The 16571-nt window shown below is 41.0% G+C and overlaps 1 protein-coding gene across 2 annotated transcripts in view; it reads right to left on the reverse strand.

Annotated features, from left to right (window-relative positions):
- Positions 1–7755: 7755 nt before the first annotated feature.
- stk40 (serine/threonine kinase 40) overlaps positions 7756–16571 on the reverse strand; it is a 73251-nt gene continuing 64435 nt past the window's right edge. For both annotated transcript variants that reach the window (XM_060847370.1, XM_060847371.1), the window contains exon 11: positions 7756–11714. In XM_060847370.1, coding sequence (XP_060703353.1) covers positions 11499–11714 — 216 coding nt within the window. In that variant the 3' untranslated portion in view covers positions 7756–11498. The remainder of the gene's footprint in view (positions 11715–16571) is intronic.

Below are 16571 nucleotides of genomic sequence, written 5' to 3' on the forward strand. Positions count from 1 at the left end.
TAGTAATCTGCCTTCCTGTTCTTGCCACCAAAGTGGATAACCATACACTTATCCACATTAAACTGCATCTGCCATGCATCTGACCACTCACCCAACCTGTCCAGGTAACCCTGTAATCTCCTAACATCCTCCTCACATTTCACCCTGCCACCCAGTTTAGTATCATCAGCAAATTTCCTAATATTATTACTAATATCATCTTCTAGATCATTAACATAAATTGTAAAAAGCTGCGGTCCCAGTACTGATCCCTGTGGTACCACACCTGTCACTGCCTGCCATTCCTAAATGGAGCCGTTTATCACTGCTCTTTGTTTCCTATCAGCCAACAACTTTCAATCCAAGTTATTACTTTGCCCCCAATACCACGCACCCTAATTTTGCTCACTAACCTATGTAGGATTTTATCAAAAGCTTTCTGAAAGTCCAGGTACGCTACATCTACTGGATCTCCCTCGTCCATCTTCAGAGTTACATCCTCAAAAAATTCCAGAAGATTAGTCAAGCATGATTTCTCCTTCATAAATCCATGCTGACTCTGTCCTATCCTGTTACTACTATCCAGATGTGTCATAATTTCATCCTTTATAATAGACTCCAGCATCTTTCCCATCACTGAGATCAGACTAACTGGTCTATAATTTCCTGCTTTCTCTCTCCCACCTTTCTTAAAAAGGGGTACAACATTAGCCACCCTCCAATTCGCAGGAACTGATCCCTAATCTATCGAACTCTGGAAAATAATCACCAACGCATCCACGATTTCCCGAGCCACCTCCTTCAGTACCCTGCGATGTAGACCATCAGGCCCCGGGGACTTATCAATCTTCATATCTAACAATCTCTCCAACACCAATTCCTGGCAAATATAAATTCCCTTAAGTTCAGGTCCTTCAGCCACTGTTACCTCGGGGAGATTGCTTGTGTCTTCCCCAGTGAACACAGATCTGAAGTACCCATTTAATTCTTCTGCCATTTCTTTGTTCCCCGTAATACATTCCCCTGTTTCTGCCTTCAAGGGCCCAATTTTAGTCTTAACCATTTTATTGCCTTTCACATACCTAAAAAAGTTTTTACTATCCTCCTTTATATTTTTGGCCAGTTTACCTTTGTACCTCATTTTTTCTCTGCGTATTTCCTTCTTAGTAATCCTCTGTTGTTCTTTAAAAGCTTCCCAGTCCTCCGTTTTCCCACTTATCTTTGCTATGTTATACTTTTTCTCTTTTGACTTTATATGTTTCTTAACTTCCCTCGTCAGCCACGGCCACCCATGCCTCCTCCTAGGGTCTTTCTTCCTTATTGGAGTGAACTGATCCTGCAACTTCTGCATTATACACAGAAATATCTGCCATTGTTTCTCCACTGTCATCCCTGCTAAGGTATTGCACCATTGAACTTTGGCCAGCTCCTCCCTCATAGCTCCATAGTTCCCTTTATTCAACAGAAATATTGTCACTTCCGATTGTACCCTCTCCCTCTCAAATTGCAGATTGAAGCTTATTGTATTATGGTCACTACTTCCCAATGGCTCCTTCACTTCAAGGTCCCTGATCAATTTGCACAATACCAGATTCAGAATTGCCTTCTCTCTGGTAGGCTCCAGCACCAGCTGTTCTAAGAAGGACAGGTCTTGGAGGAATATTTTGCTGTCAGGGAGCTGGGTGCTAATGAGTAGAATATGGTGTGAGTATGGGCCTGCTGCCAAAGAAGGGTCACCTTTTTGCTTAAGAACGAGTGTCTGTAATCAACCCTGAGAACAGAGACTAAAGTCTTTGCCATAGTGCTGTCATCTCACCTGGGATCCGTACTGACCAGTTGCATACAGTCACAGGCTGGAGGATTCAAGACAACATCCATTTGATCTGGGACCTGATACATTTTTTTTTCCCAGAGGACAGGTCTGTCGAACGCCTTCCTGTCTCCTGACCAGGAGAAGCCATTTGACAGGGTGGATCATGAATACCTACTCAGGACTCAGCAGGCATATGGGTTTGAGACGTAGTTTGTTGCCTAGATTTGACCTTTAACCAGACACTGTGGTGGTGTACAAAGTTAATGGGTCCCTGACAGCACCACCTTGCTTCAAGAGAGGAACACGTCAGGGCTGTCCCTTGTCCGGCCAACTGTATTTCCTGTACATGAAGCACTTCCTGTGCCTCCTGCAGAGATTGTCAGGGGTGGCTCTGAACAGCATGGGCATAGTCCTTTTGGCTTACACGGACATACTCCTCCCATTCACTGACCCGGCTAACGTAGACAGGATGTTCAAGTGCCAGGCCGTGTACTCGGCTGCAGCTTCCATCAGGATCAACTGGGCCAAGTATCCCAGGCTCCTGGTTGGTCCATGGATTGTCTGCCAGAGGAGTTACAGGGGTTTAGCTGGAACAGCACCCATCTCCCTCTAGCTAGGGGTCTACCTTAGACCAGCAGAGGAAGCCTGGCCAATGAATTGACAGCAGCTGGAGACCAAAGTCGCAGCTTGCCTAGGCTTCTGGACAGGACTGCACTGAATGCTACCTTACAGGATCTGAGTGTTGGTCAGAAACTTGATAAAGCTTGTAGCGTCCATGGATAGAGGTGCTTTTTGTCCTGGCTGCTGTTACACATCATCTCAACTCCAACATTTGCTTCCGCAGACATGGCGTAGTGTAGTTGTTGGTCACTGGGCAGTGAAGAGCTCTCGATGATGGAGTGCTCCCTCTTTCCATCAGGGAGCTGGAGTGGAGGGTGTTACACACAGCAGTACTTTATAACAATTGATTGTGGCTGTTCACAAACTCCCAACTCAACTTTTTTTTTTGAAAAGGCATCAGAATTTTTTTATTTTTTTTAAAAAGCCCCCATACTACCACCTAACTGCAGTAGTACTTCTTATTCTTCTCCCACCCCCTATGTTGTGTGCGTTCAGGTATGAGACACAGTGAAAGACAACAGGTGTACAAATCTTTATTCAAGTCCCACCACCAGGGAGAAAGGAGACAGCCAAGTGGCCAGTAACCCAACTGTTTAGTTTGCAGGACTGTGGATTATACTTATATTGGTTGTGGGTAGTTGCACCCCCTTTTCTGTTACTTAATAAAGTTTTTTGTTAGCATTCAGCCCCACCCACTCCTGACCTTTGAGCAGCTGGTGCAGAGGGGTAGAAGTAGATCAGAGGATCTCCTCAATGGGCATAGCTATGCTGTCTATAAGCAGCTCCAAGCAATACGTCAGGAGGAGGGTCACCCTAGCTATCTTTTGGCTGAGTGTCCTAAGAGAGGTAGCATAGTGTCCATCAATACTCTTACTGCTTTTAGTGAGAAGTGTGCACCGTGGGGGATCGAGTGCTTTATCTCCCCCTCCAACTCCAGTGGGATCTCACCTCTTCCTGGTTTCCATCACCCAAAATAGGCTCTCTGGCTGTAGACTTCTAATTGGCTGCATGGGTGACTACTGGTTACAGTTAAAAATTTAGTTTTTATTTTAAATCTATTGAGTTCAACAACAATAACAAAGATTTCCTTTGCAGTCAGGCTTCCTGAGTTATTGCAAACAGGAATCTCCAATCACTCATCAAATATGGGGCAGACACTTAGTATGTTATCATTTAAATACACTGCACATGCAGCTGGAGAACAATTCATCGCAAATGTTACTGTCCAACCTACTGTGCAGTGATTAACCTCTTGAATTCATAGATAAAAATCTAACAGTTCAGTCTAAAGTAACTTGTGGGTGAACTTGATTCAGAAGATGATCCTCCACATCCACCTTATGTACAATGAAGTGAAGGTGGGTGGGCCGCTCCTCAGAGCGTAGGTGACAGATTATGGCAATGCCCTACAACCTCCCTTTCAGCAAAGTGAGAGACAAAACAGTGTGCGCTCTGGTGACACAATACAGTGATGCTGAAATGGACTGTACCTAGAACTGATGAGATGAAAAATTCATAGGGCAATAAGATTCAAGTGCAGGCAAGTCACGACAAAGTTATACACAAAATAATGATTAGACCTCAGCCTGAGTACTGTTCTGGACTCCATTCAGCCCACTGAGTCACACTGACCCTTCAAAGGTCATCTCACCCAGCCATCTCCCCTCCTCCCCCGCACTCTATCCTTATGACCCTGCATTTACCATAGCTAATCCATCTAACTTGCACACCTTTAAAGTGTGGGATGAAACCAGAGAATGCGGTGGAAACCCACAGACACGGGGAGAACGTGTGTGGAGTTTGCACAGCCTGGTGCATTGAGGCAGCAATGCTAACTACACAGACACCCGCAAGTAGGAAGCATGTAAATGGACTGGGGAGAATCCAGAACAGGTTTATGAGAAGGGTTTTCCAGGCTTGAGACACTTCAGTTATCAGGAAAAATTGGAGAGGGTGGAACTGCTCTGCCTGGTGATGGAGAAAGCCAAGGCAATTTGAGAGACCTTTTTACAATCATGAAGGGTCGAGACAGAGTGGCTAGAGAGAAATGGATCCTGCTGGTAAACAAATTGAGAACTTATTCCCAGCGAGCATTTAGAGCCTGAAATGTACTGCCTAAGAAGTGGGATGGTGCGGGTTCAAATGGGGCAGTGATTATTTAGAAAGAAAGAGAGTGTGCAGGGTTGCAGAGAAAGGGCAGAAAATGTGCAGTCAGTGCAAATACAAACAATCGTCAACTTCTACATCGTACGTTGACAGCATTTCAGTCAGCTAAGTTGGTTTGCGACGCAAAGTGATGACAACAGGGGTGGCTCTTTTCCCATGCTGGTTGGAGGTTCCTGCCTTCTCAACCTCACTCCTTGCCTAAAGAGTGTCTCACACACACACACGTCCATTTCAGGCAATGGCAGCTGTTTTTAATTCAAAGTTCTACTGGTAGTGTTGGAGGCTTGACATGGTGTAGCATTCAAGAGGACTACTCACACCCAACTACCGGGCAAGCAAATAATCCCAAGAACAAAACCTTCGAAGATTATAACAGAGAGATGGCTGAATAGTGCCACATCTATACTCCAAGGGTAAACTTTAAAGGAAATGCCAGCGTACGTTTTAGACACATAGTTCAATCTCTCATTCAGCCCTCAAGAACACAAGGAATGTGAACAGTTAGATAATAGGACAGCAGGAGCCTGTTCAGCTAAATCAATACAATCATGGTTGATGCTTTAGGGTCATGACGCAGGAAGGAGCTATATTTGATAGCACATTCTAAAATGACCCATAGCAGCTCTCTTCTCCAAATGTTTTCTCTCACATCCTTCATCAAGCACAGCCACTTATTTTGACACAATGCGGGGCTGGTGATTTTTGACACCAAGAAGGAATACAACTTAGCAGGGGCAGTGAACTTATCTGGGTGAGATATATGCTGCCAAATAAAGTTAGTAAGCTAATAGAAAGGAATATGAAAATATTAACTGGAATATTTGCACTACTTTCATGATTAATTGTTGAGCTGGATATCAGTTTATGCTTTCATTGTTAATTACAGTTTGCAGCGCACACGATTAAATAATCTGTGTGTCATAATAGCATGTTGTCCCTAGAGGGTGCATCCATGCCTGTACCTACATCCAAAGCTGCCTTTGCAGCCACAATTTAGAGATGGTGCTGGACTAGGGTTTACAAAAATTTTCAAAAGAATCACACAACACCAGGTTTATAGTCCAACAGATTCATTTGAAAGCACTAGCTTTTGGTGCGCTGCTCCTTCATCAGGTGATTGTCACCTGATGAAGGAGCAGCGCTCCGAAAGCATGTGCTTCCAAATAAACCTGTTGGACCATAACCTGGTGTTGTGTGATTTTTAACTCTGCAGCCACAGGTAGTAATTGCAGAGGTAGTGAGAATGAAGTTAGTGCAATGAAAGTAAATAACTAAATTCAAACTTAATGAAAGCATTACATCAGCTTTACAGCAAACATTAAAGGCACGAAGACATGGGAAAGAATTGCCCGACTGTTCTCCACAATAATATGCTGGGCCACTTGAAAATGTAGACATGAGTCAAACTTTGCATCTCCATGCACCTCTTTGCTCCTGAGCTGCAGCAACAGCCCAGACTTTACACTCAATTGTCTGAAGTGGGTGTTCAAAACAACGCCTTACATTTCAGAGCAAGAACAGAGTGCTATTGTGAACCACCTCAACAAAAGGGAGTAAAAAGCAGAACACAGCACAGCAACATGAAGCCGACTAATAATCACGAGATATACAGAAAGGCTGTCGCTGCAGGAATGTGGATATTATCAGCCTTAATGAGCAGCACATCATATTTTGACAGCACAGCATTCATGACCTGCGTAGCATGAACTAGAACTTAAAAATCCACTAACCTGGAGAGAAATCAGATATTGAATAGAATAGCAGAGAATAACACAGTCGTTAAACATATTTTTTTTTCACATATATGAATAAACACTAAACAAGGTACACTCAGGTTCTTTTTTTGAAAAAATAATCCATAGAAAGTCAGGAGTGGAACAGAGTCTCGGATAGACTTAGTTAGGTTGGTTCCCTGCTCTTGGCTGGTACAGCTGTAGCAGTGTGACAATACTGTCGTATGCCTCGAATAAGGACTGCAAACGTGTTGGTGGAATTCCCACCACAGCAGGTGGTGAAGTTTAAATTGATAAATTAATTTGGAATATAAAACTGACAATTTCTTATTAATTATCAATTTTTGTAAAAACCCATCTGGTTCACAAATGTCCTTTAGGGAAGGAAAGCTGCCATCCTTGATCTGGCCTACATGAGACTCTAACCCAAGGCAATGTGGTTGACTCTTTACTACCCTCTGAAATAGCTGAGCAACCAACTCAGTTTTGGGACAATTAGGGGAAGACAACAACGAGCCTCATCAGTGATGCCTACATTACACGAAAGAATAAATAATAACAACTTTAAGACATCCCACTTGCCGTTCAGTGTCAGATCTCTAAACAATGCAACATAAACCAAAAATGAATACAACTCAGCAGGAGTAATAAAATTAACTGGGAGAAGGGGAGATATTACCAATTAAGATTGCTAAGTTAATTAGAAAGGGATGTGAAAATAGTCACTGGAATATTCTATAAATACTTATTGATTTTGTAGGAAAAGCAGCAATATATTTGCACACAGCAATGTCTCAAACAGTGCAATATATGACCAGGGAGAATAATTCTAAGAAATGGAGGTGTTCCCATTTCTGAGAGAACACACAGTGCAGATCTAAAACCTTGTTACTGTAGCCCAAGCACTGAAAATGCATCCATGCTGTACCAGTGTAACATGATCAAAGGAAACTAAGTAGAGGGAGCTTTCAGCTACATCTGGCCTGGGAGTATGGCTGAAGATACTCATGACTTGAAATGACAAATGGGGAGAAAGTGAGGTCTGCAGATGCTGGAGATCAGAGCTGAAAATGTGTTGCTGGAAAAGCGCAGCAGGTCAGGCAGCATCCAAGGAACAGGAAATTCGACGTTTCTGGCATAAGCCCTTCTTCAGAAATGGGCTGAAGAAAGGCTTATGCCCGAAACGTCGAATTTCCTGTTCCTTGGATGCTGCCTGACCTGCTGCGCTTTTCCAGCGACACATTTTCAGCTTTGAAATGACAAATATCTCATTCGAAAGGAGCAGCACTCTTTAACCTTGAGCCCAATCACCACAGGAATGGTGGCCATCCTTGAACATAATGGTCTCAGTGTCACAGAGATCAACTTTACAATGATTCCATTGGAGACTGACAACAGGTAACTTGATATGAACCCACATTCAACCACAAATCAAAATGAACATCTCTACAGTATGAAATTTATTGCTGACATGCAAGTAGATTTTAAATGAAGTACAAAAATATGTCATCTTTATTTATACAAATTTGTATACAATGATCACAATTCCTTTCTACTGACATCTCATACAACGTACTTCAATTGGTACACCCAGAGGCAGCTCAAAGCACACAAATCATCGACATGCATAGGCTGCTGCATTATTCCAGTCTGATTAGATAATCACTTTTACTATAAAGACATAATTCAAGGGAAACAAAAAAAAATTGCTCAATAAAAAGACTTCCCAGGATGAAGTAAAAAGCCACGGCTTCTAATTGTGACAAATTGTAATACTTTGCCTTTCCACTGAATTAAGGTTATCAGGAATTATATACAATTTATTGTATTACAAAAAAAAAGTAACTGGAGCAGCCAGACTGGAGTAAGGCTCAGAGAACTCAGTGAATGAGGAGTTGAAGAAACAGTCTACGATGTAACAAGTGATGGGGCCACTCCTCTGCTGCTCTCTCCATTGGGCTCAGCACTCCCCAAAGCAGTTTTTTTTTGGAAAAGCACGAGCCAAGACCCAATAGCAGCACAGCACGGTCTTTGGTGAAACCCTTCATCCTCTACAGCACTGATGTGCCCTCACTGGCAAAATCATAGTTACCTCACCATTAATAACATCTAATACAGGAAGGTGAATTCCACAGTGCTGGTAAGTACCCCCCCCAAAAAAAACTAATTTTCATGGATCCTGAGCACTGTGGTTAAGAGTCAGTTAGAAAATACAGCCCGATTCCAAAATGCCAACTTCCAACAAGAATACATTAAAGATCAACAAGTTCTTGGGTCGAGACCTCAACGTGAGCATCACTCTACCAACATCACAATATCTTCAGATTCAACTCAAGCTGGTCAGTGAAATGGGGACTATTTCTTCAACAACCCTCCTATCGCACCATTAAAAGCTACCTTGGCCTTTAAAGGCCGTTCAAAAATTATTTACTTATGCATTTTTAAGACCTTCTATGCTTTACTGCATTCATATTGGAGTCTTATCATAAACTGCTACTTTGTGTTCCACCAAATTGATTAAAATACCACACTCAAAATGGGACACATTCACTTACCCAAGTTGTCCCCAGTGGTGAAATCAGGGGCTCTTCAAACTCACTTTAGTGAAGCACTGAATGGACAGTGAAAACCTGTCTCATTAATAATAAGCAAACATTTGCAGTACAGTTTCAGGACATCACCTCTGTACGTATGAGTCCACTTACTGCATGATAACGGACAGGCAGTCGGATGTCCCAACAATATACACACTAGCACCAGAAAACCCACTTCCACAAGGACCCAAAGATCTGCAGAATGTTAGAAATTGTCAACGTAAGATCAAACTTCACCCTACCCCAAGCATTCAATTTGTTTACCCAATCACACAATATAAAGCTTTGAGGAACACACTGTATTTAATAAATATAACCCTTGACCGCATCACAGCATTTCTCTCCCCTCCCAACAAAAACAATCTACAAGTTCACACTGACCAGAGATCACTTGAGATCATCCCTGAATGGTAGAGGTTTCCTTGTTTAACCACAAGAGACCAAACCTTCCCTCAATTATTAAATTTGAAATAAATCGACTTGAGTCCTTGTATATTTTCACAGGTTCAACAAATTTGGGCAAGACAGGCATTTATCACTGGTTTTAATACTAACTAAAATTCTCAACATTGAGAAAACTCAAAGAAGTTGAAAGCCACCACAAAAAAAAACGTACACCAAGCTCCATGTTACTGCAGACCGCCCTGGAATCATTGTCTATACCCTCCCCTCATTAAAATAGGGGTTAAAAAAAAACCCAACATAATTCCAAAGTCACTTAGGCAACATTTGGCTGGCATAAGTAATTTGTGCTACAGTTAAATGATACTCCCAAGACCCAAAAAGGATCACCAGAACCAGGAGTATGGTCTGTCAATCAGGAGGCAAGCATCTGAACCTCAATCTTTGGATGGTTGGAATAAGATTAAGTAGTCTCTGTTGTTATTTTACAGAGTGATGGGAAAATGAAAATGCAGAGTAGGTTTAGATCTATTGCCCTTATTAAAGGGTCCATATATGTTCTTCACTGATGACTCTTCTGGGACTGACAGCAAACTAGAACAGATCTGAAAAGATCAGATTGTACTGGCCCATCATAAAAGCAGACCCGATGTATTCACAGATCCCCAAACGGTACAAGTTTTATACCCGAGCCAGACTGACTGGATGAGGTGGCAAGCAATAAATGGATCATTCCTCAATAAATGGTAAGATAGAGGATTAACTGAGCATGACCATTATTGTGTAATGTGATGGCCACTTCTAAAACAGTAAATCAAAAAGTCCATTGTTACTTACAGACAAAGTAAAATGCACGCCCAGAGAAAAGGCAAGTGGGAAGAGGCAGACATGACACAAATGGTCCATGCAGCAGCACAAAATCTGAGCAATGGTTACAATAAAAGAAAGATTTGCCTCATAATTGTCCAGTTAACCAATTCTGCAGGTGATGAATGTTTTACAATTACAAATCCTGTGCACTTAATGCAGTGAAACCTAAACTGAAGGGACTCACTGAATGCTCAGAAACACAACAATGTCACGTTGTCACCAGGCCCACTGCTACCAAACCAAACGACAATTCTGTCAGGTCATTTGATTGGGAGATGACCAATTCATTTCAAAATCACTCCCACCACAAGCATGATGCCTGCTGTCACCAGTCTTCTATAAATTCAAAGTCTCCATTGACTCAAAAGTGATGTATGAAAGGGCAAAATCATTACTGGGCACTGAAGCACCATGAATAGTTGTGTGGGAATCTCTCTTGTTCAATGCTTTAGTGAAATCCTGGTGGCAACGCTGAATGTTCTCCCTGAGCTTGTAAAATAAAAGAAAATTATACCCTCAATTGCTCTTTAGTGTTCTAACAGTTTCTGCAGCTCAGTGAACTTGACAAATTCCAGTAGTTCTGGATCAAAAACAACTGCTGAAGTATGTCATGAGTTTTTAAAAATCCAACCTCCAAGCTAACAGCTTTCAAATTCCAAAATAAAAATAACTAGAAAAAGATGGGAAAGGCCAATTAAAGTGATCTCTGCTGTTAAGTACAATAAAAGCAACATATCTACGGATCACATTGATTTTCTTTCCTTCACATTTTCCTTTGTTGGGCATTTTGTACCACACTGAATTCTGCTCGAAAATCTTTCACAAAAAGGGGATGAGGAAGGGGAAAAAAAAACCCAACAAGCTACATTTTAGTCTACTATTCAGCGGGTAATGCAGGCAAAGGGGATTCCACAGCGAATGAACACACCCAATTCTTAATGCTCTTAAAATCTCTTGCAGTACACGTCCTTTTCAGAATCACAACATAGGACAAAACAAAACTTAGCTCAGTCTCTCAATCTATAGTTCTGAGAATGTCTTGGTTAAATGAAGAAAGAGGTAGATTATATAAAGTAAAAACTAAACATCTACTACGGCCCCAGGCGATGTTGCAATACTGTCCTTTCTTTATATGGGTATATAAAAAAAGCCGTCTTATTTTGCCTCTTAAAATAACAGTTTTCCTTTCGAAGAGACTCCGTCCAATGCTACATATCGGTCACAGAATACTGTATTGCTCAGGATTGGTACTACGTGGCATGATGAGTATTACTGTGCTGTGAACTTGGCTTGTGGAGCTTCAGATGCTGTTTACAGCTGTCATTTCCGCAAGTAACGCTGAGCAAGGATTGCCGCATCGAGGGGGTTTATGGGCTGAGCATCGTGGCCCAGTCGTCGCACTGGCGGGATGTTGCTGAACTGTCGCTTGTGTGCAAAACTCTTCACCTCGTGCATAGTGTTTCCCTCAGCCAGCATCAACTGCTGCCGCATGTAGTTTTCAAATTCATATTGTGAGGACTCTTCTGTGACTTTTGCCTGAGAAGGAAAGCAAGATTTTTTTAAAAAAATGTGCAGCTTTTTCCTCTCCACACACCATCACTATAAAGGGCTGGGAGTCAAGTCATTAGAAAAATGTAAGGTTCCCATCTATATCATCTGCCACCCCACGCCCAGCACATTTAGTGTCGTGGTGTAAATACATCTGAGGATGGAAAACTTTGGAACTGTTAGGTTCACCAAGTTTGATCCCAAGATAGTGGGACTGTCCAACGAAGGGGAGATTGGACAAACAGGACCCAGATTCATCAGCGTTTCAAAGACTGACATGTGATCTCATTGAAATCTACAAAATATCAAAAAGGATTAAACGTTGGTGAGGAAGACGAGTAGCAGGGAGTACAAATTTAAAGATAAGAGGGAGTTGCCATTTAGGATGGCGATGAGAAGAATTTGCATTCATTCAGAGGGCTGTGAACCTTCGGAATTTCACACCCGTCAGCCATGATTGTATTCAAGCAGGATCAATAGGTTGAATGACCTACTCCTGTCTTTAGACATCAGTTGCTGAGAGTAGTAGTAAACATTTAGCCACTCATACTTCACCATAGTACCTGGTAACTCTTTGTGCAACCTATATTTGGAACTAAATCTTCTAAATGTAATGCTGTGCTTACATTGTTCAGTTGGATATAATAAAAAGACCCACCATGATCTTCCGCAAAAAGGGCATTTTAAGAAGTGACTTTAATGACAACATATTAAATCTTGAGTTTGAATGTGTCAAGTCAGTAACTGTTTAGAAAGCAGTTAGGAGCTGGTATCTGAACTTACATGTGGTTTTGTGAAATTTCTGTTCCCTATTCTAGGGAATAATATACTTTTTTCCATTTGTGGTATTTAATCACTCCCCCATTAGGTACAGCAGCTCGACACAGAGCAAACTCCTATACTTACAGTAACAACTCTGCACTGTCCCAATGTACCTCCATCCTAATAAGTTGATGGTGTTGTGGCCCTTTCCCACAGAAGACTCTGCGGTCTCTCAACACAAGTATACATTAAAAGCAAACGAATTTGTCTAGTCCTGTATTTGTAAAGAGACTGCCAATATTTCTTATACATTAGAACCTTCTTTCAATCAGAGACAGGTGGCTTTTAACCGCAATTCTTGGCTGAATTTAACCTCAGACACCACAAATGAAGAAAATTTAACTCTAATTTTAAAAATGTATGATTGCTGGCAATGGTCCATTCATCAGTCTACTGCCTTCCAACGTCCCTTAAAGTGCAACTGCAGGAATGGTTAGAACACACAGCTCAACCTCTTATTGCTTAACATGTGATCCCATCCAAATATCAAATTATAATGTATGTAACTAAAACACAGCACATCACAAGATCACACACTTCACTCTGCATCAATCGTACTGTCCCATCAGCACTGGAAAAATTTTTCCATTTCAGAAACCTCTGCTTGCTGTGAAGACAATTATTGAAAAACAGCAACAAAAATCAAGATGGACGTGGCTGATAGCTGGTCTCTAGCACTTAATTTGATAATATTAACAACTGAAAAAGCCAATTAAATCAATGATTGGTTACACAGCCCTTCAACACTGAAGAATCACTAATTACAGCACGTTGCTAACTCTGGGATCAGTGGTGACTGCACAGCATTACTGTGAAACCAGGAGTAAATCTTGAATGAGAATCAAAATTCAAACATACAACAAAAACAAAAAATGCTGGAGAACGCAGCTGTCCAGCAGCATCCATAGAGAGACAGAGAAAGAGAGTTAACATTTTGAGCATGATGATTCTTCTGTGAAGTCCTCTAGCACTTGTGGCTTTTTTGCTGCTTTTATTTCCAGCATCTGTTCTTTTTGTTCTTTCCCAAAATAATCACAGCTCAATATCCAGTCATAGACTTCAAGGATGACTAACTTATCCATTTTCCTCTAAGGATCGGGATGAAGGCTTTCATTTCTTTGTAATCTATGTATAATTGATTTGATTTTTAAAAAGTCAGCAAGTTGTAAATCTAAGTTTACAGATGGCACTAAGTTAGGAGGCACAGCAAATAGTGCAATTGGCAGCAGAAAGGTAAAATGAAAGACAAAAATGAAAGAACAAAACTGACAAGCCAGACACGTTGTAGGGAAATGAGAGATTACTCACTTTGTATCTAAAACATAAATCAGAATAAATTCTAATGGAAAGAGCCTAGAGCCATGGATGAGCACAGGCATTTAAGTAAATGTCAACATATTACTAAAATCTAATGCACAATCACAAAGGCAATTGGAATGTTAGTCTCTAACTCAAGGGGTTTAGAGCGAGGAAGCAATTTCTCTTCAAGCCACTGAGACATTCAGCTTTGCTGACGCTGTGAGAGGGAAGAAAAAGCATAACCATGGAAGAGTTACAATGCAGGTACACTGGAACAATCTCAGAACTTCAAGGATTAAACTGAACGCACGTCAAACATATAAACCTGACTTGCATTTCCTCGAGTTTACAAGATTGAGGGATGATGTAATCGCAGTGTTTAACATTAAAGTACTGAGTCAACACAGGGAAAGTCTTTCCACTTGGTGAGGGAGGTTTCCAAAGAAAAAGAGCTACAATATTTAAAAAAATAATTTGTGCTAGGATATTAAGGTTAGAAATCAGGAAGTACTCTGTATCACAGAATTGTTATGGTGCAAAAGGAGGCCATTCAGCCCATCATATCTACACCAAGTCTCTAAAACAAGGATTTTATTTAATTCCATTCTCCTGCCTATAACGACATATTTTGTTCCTTTTCTAAACAGTTGATTTCTCCTTTGAATGCAACAATTGTATCTGCCTCTACTATTCTCTCAGGCAGCACATTCCAGATTTCAACCACATACAGCATGAAAAAGCTTCATCTCATCTCACTTTTGCTTCTTTTGATAATTTCATTCAAATTTGTGCCCCTCTTGTTCGCGACTCCTTCACACAGAAGGTAGTCGAAATCTGGAACACTTTTCCCAAATGGATATGGAGACTGACAATTTTTGAAAGTTGCAAAGTTAAAAAATCATAACACCAGGTTCTGGTCCAACAGGTTTATTTGGAAATACTAGCTTTCAGAGCGGCACTCCTTCATCAGTAAGTAATGGGGCAAGATCACAAGAAACAGAATTTACACCAAAAGATCATAGTGTCATTCAATTGACATGATATATGAACAAACCTAGATTGCTGTTAAGTCGTTCATCTTTTAGAATGTGTTGCAGGTATCGATTCATTAATATGTAAATACGCACACACAAATATTCTCTCCCTCACATGCATCCATACACACAATTCTATAGTCTACTGCAGAATTGTATTTGTAGATGGATCCTATTTTGTTCAAAAAGCACACAGTCTGCAGGGAATCAATCCATGTGACATTTCATAAATTCCTACTTTGGAAATAGAACCAGTCAGAGTCAAGGTTGGGATATAGACAGACTCTAACCTCACACCTTTAATGCAATGAGATGTCCCTTTTATTTAAAACAAAACCTCAAGTTATCTCAGCAAAATGACTTGAAAGAAGCATGGGGCTTACTTCTAAGGCATCAACACTTGCAAAGATAAAAGATGAAAGACTTAACAATCTAGGTTTGTTCAATATATCGTATCAATTGCACGACACTATGATCTTCTGCTATAAATTCTGTATCTTATGATCGTGCACCACTAGTTACCTGATGGAAGGAGTACCGCAACGAAAGCTTGTACTTCCAAATAAACCCATTGGACTATGACCTAGTGTGATGTGATTTTTAACTTTGTCCACTGCAGTTCAACATCAGCACCTCCACATCATGAAACTTTCAAAGCAGAGACTGACGGGTGAGGGGACAGACAGGAATGAAAATGAAGTTGAGGTGCAGAACAGTCACAATTGGGTGGAACATATTCAAAGGATTAAAATGTTGATACTTCTGGTCCTCCCTCTTTCCCAGTCAATGAATGCTGCTGGTAGTTTATTCTGTCATATAAACAACAGCATCTCTCACTGAGAAGTCAGCCATTGGACAAATATGGCACTGAATCAATAGAACAGAATGGCTCAGGTGGCAGTCTTTTCTGAAGTTCAGATGAAACAGCAGTTGGGAAGCTTACATTTATCTATGGAGAAGGACATTCCCTGCCTGATCACTATTCGGTGTCACTTTATTCCGAATGTGTGCAGTTATTAAAAGGGAATAGAATCCACTTGGCTATGATGCCCCTCATGGGCAAATGAGGACACTCATCGCTTGGGAGTTGCTACTCACTAAAGAATTAAAAAGAACACAAATAATACTAGTTTTAATGAGTTGCCAGTGGATAAGGTGCCAGCCTTCAAAGACAGGAAGCAATGTCAGCAACCAGCTTGATTGATTGATTGAAGTGATCATGTCTCAGTACCAAAAGCAAGGACATACTGCATGGTCAACTGCCCAGATTAACCAGGGTGCACACCCTGGTTGAGTCCATGTCCAAATATCTGGATTCTTTGCAACTTAAACCAAGCACAAGCTGCCAAATTAACAGCAGAAACATAAGGGGTTAAAGGCAGATGAAACAGGTGGTGAATTTTAAGAAATATTCAAAACTGTCATGAAGCCAAAGAGCAAAATTTACAGGTTCAATGACAAAATGACAAAAGAAAAATTACAAGTTCAGGCTTAAGCATCTTCTGGGTCATGAAGCAGTATATCAGAAAATTGCTTGCTTGCAAGGTTGGACTCATGCTTTGTGCAAATAGTTCCAACCCAGACTGATCAATTCCTGGTTACAGAAACAAACTTAATACACTCGAGTAGACTTGATTCAGGCTGACTTACTTTATTCCTACTTTTAGCAAACTGAAAAGGTACAACATAT

Source organism: Hemiscyllium ocellatum, chromosome 30 (assembly GCF_020745735.1).
Source record: "Hemiscyllium ocellatum isolate sHemOce1 chromosome 30, sHemOce1.pat.X.cur, whole genome shotgun sequence".
Classification (NCBI taxonomy): Eukaryota; Metazoa; Chordata; class Chondrichthyes; order Orectolobiformes; family Hemiscylliidae; genus Hemiscyllium; species Hemiscyllium ocellatum.